This window comes from Colobus angolensis, unplaced genomic scaffold, assembly GCF_000951035.1.
Source record: "Colobus angolensis palliatus isolate OR3802 unplaced genomic scaffold, Cang.pa_1.0 Scaffold136, whole genome shotgun sequence".
NCBI lineage: Eukaryota > Metazoa > Chordata > Mammalia > Primates > Cercopithecidae > Colobus > Colobus angolensis.
Window position 1 is genome coordinate 2,291,858 of NW_012114444.1, and position 9,797 is coordinate 2,301,654.

The window sequence follows — 9,797 nt, forward strand, 5'->3', positions numbered from 1 at the left end:
CCCTGGTGGTGGAGTATGCCAATGAGGACGCCCGCCAGGAGGTGGGCGTGGCCGTGCACACCCCACAGCGGGCCCCCCAGCAGGGGCTGCTCTCCCTGCACCCCTGCCTGTACAGGTGAGTGGGAGCCGGTGGGGCTGGAGTAAGGGCACGCCCGGGGCTGCCCCACCTGCTGACCACCCTCCCCCCATAGCACCCTGTGCCGGGGCACTGCCCGGGATACCCAGGACCGCCTGGCTGTCTTCCACCTGGACTCGGAGGCCAGCGTGAGGCTCACAGCTGAACAGGCACGCTTCTACCTGGTAAGGACCTTTCAGACCCCTGCCCCGAGGGGTCAGCTTCTTTCAGAAGATTTGAAACATGCATGAGGGGAGAGGACAGTTGGGGTCCGAGGTCCCCATGGCGGCCACACCTACTCATGCCCAGCATGTTTCTTCTGGAACCTGTCCTGCAAGTGCTTTGTGGATTCGGTCCCTTTTGATGTCCCCCTGAGCTGTTCCATGCGCTCAGGAAAGAACCTGCAGTCACAGCTCCCAGGCCCAGAAACAACGTGGCCCCACTCTAGATGCCCCCAGGTCCCAGGGCAGCCACCTCCTGGCACAGACAGCTTTGGTTGGTTGCCTGTTTTGGAACTTTCTTTTTTGTTTTTTGTTTTTTGAAATGGAGTCTTGTTGTGTTGCCCAGGCTGGAGTGCAATGGCAAGATCTTGGCTCACTGCAACCTCCGCCTCCTGGGTTGGAGCGATTCTCGTGCTTCAGTCTCCCAAATACCTGGGACTATAGGTGCTCACCACCACACCCGGCTAATTTTTGTGTTTTTAGGAGAGATGGGGTTTCACCATATTGGCCAGGCTGGTCTCGAACTCCCGACCTCAGGTGATCTCACTTGGGCTCCCCAGAATGCTGGGATTCCAGTCAGGAGCCACCGCACCTGGCCTGGAACTCTCTATAAATGCCACCTGTGCAGCCGCGTTTCCCACTGTCTGTTGTGTCTGCGGATAAGTTGCTGTGTTCCGAGACACCAACCTCGAGTGGCCGCACGGGGAGGGAGCACCCATTCGTGGCTTGTGCCTACTGAGCGCCGGCCTGGGCTGGGTCCTGGGAGAGCTAGGCCTGTCCCGGCCTGGTGGCACCAAGCAGCACTTGAGATAAGGGTGGGGGAACAGTGGTGGATGGGAGGACGAGGGGGAGGAAGAGGGCTATGGGAGGAGCCGCATAGGCCTGTGGGCCCAGGAACTGGCCCACACGCTGGTTCAGGGCTGGGGTTTGTGGAGCCGGAACAGGGCAAGGGCTTCCTGCAAAGGGCAGGGCTCGGTCGGTCGCCTGGGTTTGCAGTTTCCTGGGTCTGAGTTGTGTGACTGGCCCCCGCGTTGTACCGCCTGCACCCCCCATCCTCCCCGCCCCACGGGCATTGCAGCATTTCATTCTTTTGCCTGCAGCACGGGGTCACTCTGGTTCCCATGGAGGAGTTCAGCCCGGAGTTCGTGGAGCCCCGGGTCCGCTGCATCAGCAGCCACGGAGCCTTTGGTCCCAGCAGGTAGTGGGGCTGGGAGGGGCGCGGCCAAGGGCCCGGTGGCAGGGCTGGCTCTGACTCACCCACTGCTCTCACCAGTGCCGCCTGTCTGCCCTCGCGCTTCCCAAAGCCGCCCCAGCCCATCATCCTCAGGGACTGCCAGGTGCTCCCGCTGCCGCCCGGCCTCCCGCTGACCCACGCACAGGACCTCACGCCAGCCTCGTCCCCAGCCGGACCCCAACCTCGGCCCCCCACCGCCGTGGACCCTGATGTGGAGCCCACTTTGCTGCGTGATCCCCAGGTGAGGGCCACGGTCTCTAGAGGGACGGGGGTGTCAAGGCAGGACTCTGGGCCCCAACCCAGGGCAGGTGGTCCCGGGGGCAGCGGGGGCTCACAGCTCAGCCTGCTCACTGGGGCCCATCCCTGCAGGCCACCGTGGTCTTCACCACCCATGTGCCCACGCTGGGCCGCTACGCCTTCCTGCTGCACGGCTACCAGCCAGCCCACCCCACCTTCCCCGTGGAGGTCCTCATCAACGCCGGCCGCGTGTGGCAGGGTGAGTGTCTGGGGTGTGGGCTGGAGGGGCTACACACACCGTGAGGCTGGAACGCCTGCGCCACAGCGTGACCTGTGCCGCCTGCTTTGAGTGACAGGCAACATGACCCTATCCTGCGTCAGTTCTCAAACTAGCTGCCCTTACAGGCTGCAGCCCCCACCCATCCCCCACATTCCCAGAAAAGCCTGGGTCTTGCCTCTGTCTCGTGCGTTGGGAAGCCCCGTTGTGCTCCATGGCACGTGGCAAATTGAGGACTTGCCCCAGGATGCCGCTGGCAGCACATGCGGCCCTGTGTGTCTGTCTGGTTCCTGGCTTGGCCAAGCCTGGGGTCCCGCACATGGAGTTGGCCGGCACCTAGAGGTGTCCTGCATGACATCTGTAGGTCATGATGCGGCCAACCCCCCGATAGGAGGGGCCGGCCTTGCAGACCTCTTGGGCACGTCCCATGCCTGTGGCCGTTGGCTAGCGGGCACTCCTTGGCTGCCCTGACGCTGCCATCTTCAACCCTCTGGGTGTCTTGGGGGCACTGGAGATGGGGGCCTGACCCTGGCTTTCTCCCCCACCCAGGCCATGCCAACGCCAGCTTCTGTCCACATGGCTACGGCTGCCGCACCCTGGTGGTGTGTGAGGGCCAGGCCCTGCTGGACGTGACCCACAGCGAGCTCACTGTGACTGTGCGTGTGCCCGAGGGCCGCTGGCTCTGGCTGGTGAGTCCCAGCTGGTGTCCTGTTCAGGGACCAGCTGTTCTTATACCTGTCATACCAACTCTGGTACACTTGGGCTGGGTCCGTCCTGGGCCTGCTGAGGCCCAGCCTTGTGCGCAGCAAAGCAGCTCCTGCCTTTGGGGACCTCCCAATCCACCTTGTGAAGCTCCAGAGGGGCCCTGGACCCTGCACCCTGCAACCTGCTGGTCAGGGTGGCCTTCCTAGAGGAGGTGGGGCCTCCAGGAAGGAGAGGGAGGAGGAAGGCGTGACCAGCAGAGATGTGGGAGACACCAGGAGGTCTCCTCAATGCTGCTGCCTCCTCACACCCCCAAAGCTGCTGTTTGGTTTGGAGTGGCCTCCCCTGAGCAGCCAGGGCCCAGGGCTGGGTTGTGCTGCTGCTGCCAGGACTCTGAGCTGCCTGTAGGACCCTGGTCCTAGCCAGCCTCTGGGGGCCTCCCTGCTGCAGGCTCTGGGCCCACGGGAGCGTGACCAGGCCTCACCCCCTAGGATTATGTCCTCGTGGTCCCTGAGAGCGTCTACAGCTTTGGCCACCTCCGGGAGGAGCCTCTGGACAAATCCTATGACTTCATCAGCCACTGCGCAGCCCAGGGCTACCACATCAGGTGGGCCGGGCTCTGGCAGGTCGGGGGTCCGGGGGTGGGGTCTGGGCCGGCAGCCGGCCTCACCGCTTGCCCCTCCGCGTAGCCCCAGCAGCTCATCCCTGTTCTGCCGAAACGCCGCTGCCTCCCTCTCCCTCTTCTATAACAACGGAGCCCGGCCATGTGGCTGCCACGAAGTAGGTGCTACAGGCCCCACGTGTGAGCCCTTCGGGGGCCAGTGTCCCTGCCGTGCCCACGTCATTGGCCGTGACTGCTCCCGCTGCGCCACCGGATACTGGGGCTTCCCCAATTGTAGGCGTGAGTACCCCAGTCCTTGGGTGCCCAGTGGCAAGGAGTTGGTGCTAGAGCCCAAGGGGGACGGGTCGACCAGAAAGCAAGGCACAGAGGTGGGGAGAATGTTCTAGAGCCTGGCAGGGCAGCATTGCTGCCCCGTCTGCAGGCCTGGGCCCAGGACTTCAGCTTGTGGGCTGTGCAGAAGGTTTCAGGGACTAGCAGGTGGTCCACAGTCCCTGACGACATTGATTCTGAGCAGCTGCCCCCACGTCAGGAGCTGTCCGAGGCTCAGCTCCCAGGGCAGGGGTCCCTGTTCTTGTCCCCCGCCCCCGCCACATCCCCTAGGGCTGCATTCAGAGCCTCTGAGAGGGTCAGGACTGGGAAGAGGGGTCAGCAAACCCTGTGTCCGCCCCACAGCCTGTGACTGCGGCGCCCGCCTCTGTGACGAGCTCACGGGCCAGTGCATCTGCCCACCACGCACCGTCCCGCCCGACTGCCTGCTGTGCCAGCCCCAGACCTTTGGCTGCCACCCCCTGGTCGGCTGTGAGGAGTGTAACTGCTCAGGGCCCGGTGTCCAGGAGCTCACAGACCCTACCTGTGACACAGACAGCGGCCAGTGCAAGTGAGAGCCCAGAGCGGGATCAGCACGGCCCCTGGCAGCCTTAAAGACAGCATTTCCTTGTGCCAGCAGGTCCTGGCACCCACCCTGCTCCCATTCGTGCTCCCTGGGTGCAGCAGTGCCCTCTCCTCCACTTCTGAGAGGATGCTGCCTGGGTGGGGGGTGCCTACAAGGTCTCACTTTGGTGTGAGTGACCTGGGTGGAGGGGGCTCAGCTCCTGTCCCTGCTGCAGGTGCAGACCCAACGTGACCGGGCGCCGCTGTGATACCTGCTCTCCGGGCTTCCATGGCTACCCCCACTGCCGCCCCTGTGACTGTCACGAGGCGGGCACTGCGCCTGGTGTGTGTGACCCCCTCACAGGGCAGTGCTACTGTAAGGTGAGTGAGGGCTGGGCCGGATCTGACCCCTCCCTCCGGCCTCGGCTGGAACAGTGTCCTATGGGCCTTTCTGGGCAGCGGGGGCTTCCTAGAAGCTTCTGGGAGAGTCGTCCCCACGGGCAAGTGGTTCCCAGGAACCTGGGGTCAGGCACCTGGCACCTGCCAACCACCTTCACTGTCCTCTCATCCCTAGGAGAATGTGCAGGGCCCCCGATGTGACCAGTGCAGCCTGGGGACCTTCTCCCTGGATGCTGCCAACCCCAAAGGTTGCACCCGCTGCTTCTGTTTTGGGGCCACGGAGCGCTGCCGGAGCTCCTCCTACACCCGCCAGGAGGTGCGCCTGTAGGACTGAGGGCAGTGCCTTCTCGGGGCGGGCGCACGTGGGACTGGACACAAGATGGGGCCCTGGGATGTGTGGGCGTCCACCCGTGTGCACTCACATGTATGTGCCCACAGTTCGTGGACATGGAGGGCTGGGTGCTGCTGAGCACCGACCGGCAGGTGGTGCCCCACGAGCGGCGGCCAGGGACGGAGATGCTCCGCGCAGACCTGCGGCACGTGCCTGAGGCTGTGCCTGAGGCCTTCCCTGAGCTGTACTGGCAGGCCCCACCCTCCTACCTGGGGGACCGGGTAAGCAGGGCATCAGGTCTGGGGGAGGCACTTGGAGGATGGCTAGGACGCCTGAGAGGGTTGGGAGCCAGGAGTGGGGCTCTGTCCAGGGAGGGGGAGGAGGGTGCCCAGGGCTCTGTCCAGGAGGGTCCGCGAGGGTGCCCAGGTCCTGTCCCAGGTAGGACGAGTATCCGGGCCCAGCTTGGGGCCCTGTGCTTGGGATGCCCAGACCACTGCTGACGGGCTCTGAGCCTGTGGCCAGGGTCTGGCCAGGTCACCTCTGTCTGTCCCGCCTCCAGGTGTCATCCTACGGTGGGACCCTCCGTTATGAACTGCACTCGGAGACCCAGCGGGGAGATGTCTTTGTCCCCATGGAGAGCAGGCCGGATGTGGTGCTGCAGGTGAGGGAGCTGCAGCTCAGCCACGTGGTTGGGTGGGTGTGGTGGGCATGGCCCAGCGGCTCCGTGGTCCAGGCCTGGGCCGACCTTCATCTACCCATGTGCCTCCCTAGGGCAACCAGATGAGCATCACATTCCTGGAGCCGGCATACCCCATGCCCGGCCACATTCACCGTGGGCAGCTGCAGCTGGTGGAGGTGAGGGGAGCTGGCTTGGGCACCTGGGTCCCTCCCAGACCTCAGCACACCCGAGAAGGCCGGAAGGGGTCTCAGTACTGCTGTGCCCATTCTCTGTGGTGGAAAACAGCCCAGGAGCAGAAGCGGGCCGGGGCTGTTGGGGTGCACACACCCGTTGTCAGACATCTTCCGCGCTGGGGTCACCCTGGGGTGTCATGCTGTCTTCCCACCTGCTTTGCGAGTCCCTGATCCCTGAGGTGTGAGCAGCTGCTCAGTAGCTGTTGGCTTCCTCCTCCGTGCACTGCTCATTAGCATCTTTTGCCCATTTCTCTTTGACTTGCAGATCTTTTTCCATCCTTTTAGAGGAGTTCTTTGTTATTCTTGGTGCTTACCCTCTGTCAGACTTAAGAGTAACAACCATCTTCTCCCATTTCACAGCTCATCTGGTTTTTCTTTGCTTTTTTGTTTTGTTTTGTTTTGTTTTTTTGAGATGGAGTCTGGCTCTGTCGCCCAAGCTGGAATGCAGTGGTGCAATCTCAGCTCACTGCAGCCTCCACCTCCCAGGTTCAAGTGATTCTTCTGCCTCAGCTTCCCAAGTAGCTGGGACTATAGGCACCCGCCGCCACACCCGGATAATTTTGTATTTTTAGTAGAGACGGGGATTTGCCTTGTTGGCTAGGCTGGTCTTGAACTCCTGACTTCAGGTGATCCTGCCGCCTCAGCCTCCCAAAGTGCTGGGATTACAGGCGTGAGCCACCATGCCCAGCCTGAGCTGTCTTTTGATGAACAGTCTTATAGTTAATGTACTTGAATTTATCCTTTTTTCCTTGGCAGCAAGCGTTTTTGCATCTTGTTTGAGAAAGTATCTGTCACTACTTGATCAGAAAGGACCCGCCTGTATTTTCTAGAAGCTTGACTGTTCTCTTTGTGTAGTTCAATTCTTTTTTTTTGAAGCAGAGTCTTGCTCTGTCACCCAGGCTGGAGTGCAGTGGCCGGATCTCAGCTCACTGCAAGCTCTGCCTCCTGGGTTTATGCCATTCTCCTGCCTCAACCTCCCGAGTAGCTGGGACTACAGGCACCTGCCACCTTGCCCGGCTAGTTTTTTGTATTTTTTAGTAGAGACAGGGTTTCACCGTGTTAGCCAGGATGGTCTACATCTCCTGACCTCGTGATCTGCCCGTCTCAGCCTCCCAAAGTGCTGGGATTACAGGCTTGAGCCACCGCGCCCGGCCGTATTTCAATTCTTAAGGCATCAGGAGCTGGTTTGGTGTGTGGTGTGAGGCAGGGATCTAGGTGCTAGCTGACCATATGGGAGACTGATTTTTCTACCTGTGTGTACCTCCTCCTGCCCCGTGGTCTTTGTGCCCCTCCATCCCCTATAGGGTTGGGGGTCTGTTCTAGACTTCCTGTTCTGTCCCATTGAGTGTGGCCCCACTGATGTGCCATCCTGGACCCACAGGGGAACTTCCGGCACACGGAGACTCGCAACACTGTGTCCCGTGAGGAGCTCATGATGGTGCTTGCCAGCCTGGAGCAGCTGCAGATCCGCGCCCTCTTCTCGCAGATCTCCTCGGCTGTCTCCCTGCGCAGGGTGGCACTGGAGGTGGCCAGCCCAGCAGGCCAGGGAACCCTGGCCAGCAATGTGGAGCTGTGCCTGTGCCCTGCCAGCTACCGGGGGGACTCATGCCAGGTGAGGTCAGGACAACACCAGACTGTGAGGCGGCTCACCTGTGTACGCCCTTCCCTCCAGCGTCTTCCCTGTGTTCCCTTCTTTGCTGCCTCTACTTCCTGTCACCCTACTTACCTCTCTTCCTCCCCTGCCCTTTGCAGGCTGCTGGCCAACTCATGGGGCTGTCCGTCCCCTGCTGCCCATCTGCCTGCCCCTCGTCTGCCTGCTGCTCATCCGCCTGCCCCTCCATGCACACACCCTCCATCCCCCTTCCCCACCTGCTCCATTCCCCACCCACTGGGTCACCTGGACATCCCCCACTGACCATCCTGGCATCTGCCTGTCATTCACCGCCTGTCATCCTGGCGTCTGCCTGTCATTCTGTCTGTCCCTTGCCCACTGTGCGTCCGTCCAGCTGCTAATCTGTCTGTCTGCTGTAACTTTGCTCCTTCTGTATGAGGAGGTTTTTGGTTGGACACCTCCTAGAAGGAGTGGAAAAAGCAGGCCCTGGTCCACGTGGAGGGAGTGGTCACCAGGCCCAAGGCCTGGTCATTCCTGAGACAGGACATCTGTGTGACTTTGAGAGCTGTGTCCTCAAACAGCAGCCAGGTGCTGGCCTACCTCCAGCCAGCTGAGGCCAGGAGTTCCTGACCAGCGTCTGACCCACCGGCGACCACACTCCATGGGTTCCCAGTGCCTTGTGCCTGCAGGATCCCTGAGGGTCTGACCTGTGAGCCTGCGGGGTGGGGCCCCTCATCCTCTCAATCGCTGATGCCACCTGCCCCCTTATGCCCTCAGGAATGTGCCCCTGGCTTCTATCGGGACGTCAAAGGTCTCTTCCTGGGCCGATGTGTCCCTTGTCAGTGCCACGGACACTCAGACCGCTGCCTCCCTGGCTCTGGCATCTGTGTGGTGAGTAGGGGCTGGCGGGGCCGGGTGGGGGGACTCATTCACTGAAGGCACAGTCAGGCGTGCCGAGGAAGACTAAGGACTGCACTTCCAGGTCAACTGAGGTCCGGGGAAGGGTGTTGCCCAGCAGAGGACCATCTGGCCTTGGGCACAGAGTCCGAGGCAGGGGTGGTGGGAGCTGCACAGACTCGGCAGTAGGATGTGGGTGTCTACCATAGCACTGACTGTCCACTCTGCCCCAGGACTGCCAGCACAACACCGAAGGAGCCCAGTGTGAGCGCTGCCAGGCTGGCTTCGTGAGCAGCAGGGAGGACCCCAGCGCCCCCTGTGTCAGCTGCCCCTGTCCCCTCTCAGTGCCTTCCAACAAGTAAGCCAGCCTCCTCCAGGGATGAGGCCCTGACGGCGCCATGCTCCCTTCACCCAGCAGTGGGATGGGTTCCCACTGTCCTCTGCAGAGGCCTGGACAGCTGGGGGTGTCTGTGAGGTCTGGACCCCAGACTTCTGGCGTGTGTTCCAGCCTAAGCACAGTGTGTTCGCCCGGGCCCGGGCACTGCCAGGGGCCTAGTGACTGACGCTGCTGGTCTTTGCAGCTTCGCCGAGGGCTGTGTCCTGCGAGGCGGCCGCACCCAGTGCCTCTGCAAACCCGGTTATGCAGGTGCCTCCTGTGAGCGGTGAGCTGGGGCCAGGGCAGCGGGGCAGGGCCTGAGTGCTGACCCCAGGATACACGAGGGTGGGGGCCACGGGCCACTGACCACTGATGGCCCCTCCCCGCCCTGCTTCCAGGTGTGCGCCCGGCTTCTTCGGGAACCCACTGGTGCTGGGCAGCTCCTGCCAGCCTTGTGACTGCAGCGGCAATGGGGACCCCAACCTGCTCTTCAGCGACTGCGACCCCCTGACGGGCGCCTGCCGTGGCTGCCTGCGCCACACCACCGGGCCACGCTGCGAGATCTGTGCCCCCGGCTTCTATGGCAACGCCCTGCTGCCCGGCAACTGCACCCGTAGGCGTCGGGCTGGGAGGGCTGCACCCCGGGGAGGGTTGCGCAGGGAGGAGGGAGGCCTGCTGGGCGTACCCCAGAAGTAGGCTGTGTGCGTGATGCTGGGGCCCAGCCAGGACAAGATGGAGTCAGCCTTCTATGCTCATGGTCAACCCTTTCTCGCCCGCTATGATCAGGCCCTCCCGCCCCAACGATCAGGCCCCTTCATCATCAGGCCTTCCCCCGACCATCACACCCTTTCTCCCTACCACAGTCAGACCCTCCCCATACCAGGATCACATCCCCCCTCCCCGACCCATGGTCAGACTACCCCGCTACGATCAGGCCCCCCGCTTCACCATCAGACCCTCCCCCGACCATCACACCCTTTCTCCCTACCACA

At 62.5% G+C, this 9,797-nt stretch overlaps 1 protein-coding gene across 1 annotated transcript in view; it reads left to right on the forward strand.

Annotated features, from left to right (window-relative positions):
- LAMA5 (laminin, alpha 5) overlaps nucleotides 1–9,797 on the forward strand; it is a gene marked incomplete at its 5' end in the record, with an annotated part of 118,791 nt that overhangs the window by 94,302 nt on the left and 14,692 nt on the right. The window contains 19 exon segments of the mRNA XM_011934548.1: nucleotides 1–115; nucleotides 192–300; nucleotides 1,437–1,534; nucleotides 1,610–1,811; nucleotides 1,940–2,066; nucleotides 2,634–2,773; nucleotides 3,278–3,393; nucleotides 3,476–3,687; nucleotides 4,081–4,285; nucleotides 4,515–4,659; nucleotides 4,853–4,993; nucleotides 5,116–5,289; nucleotides 5,568–5,669; nucleotides 5,780–5,863; nucleotides 7,302–7,532; nucleotides 8,310–8,423; nucleotides 8,663–8,787; nucleotides 9,011–9,091; nucleotides 9,204–9,418. Of these exon segments, the coding sequence (XP_011789938.1) occupies nucleotides 1–115; nucleotides 192–300; nucleotides 1,437–1,534; nucleotides 1,610–1,811; nucleotides 1,940–2,066; nucleotides 2,634–2,773; nucleotides 3,278–3,393; nucleotides 3,476–3,687; nucleotides 4,081–4,285; nucleotides 4,515–4,659; nucleotides 4,853–4,993; nucleotides 5,116–5,289; nucleotides 5,568–5,669; nucleotides 5,780–5,863; nucleotides 7,302–7,532; nucleotides 8,310–8,423; nucleotides 8,663–8,787; nucleotides 9,011–9,091; nucleotides 9,204–9,418 (2,736 nt within the window).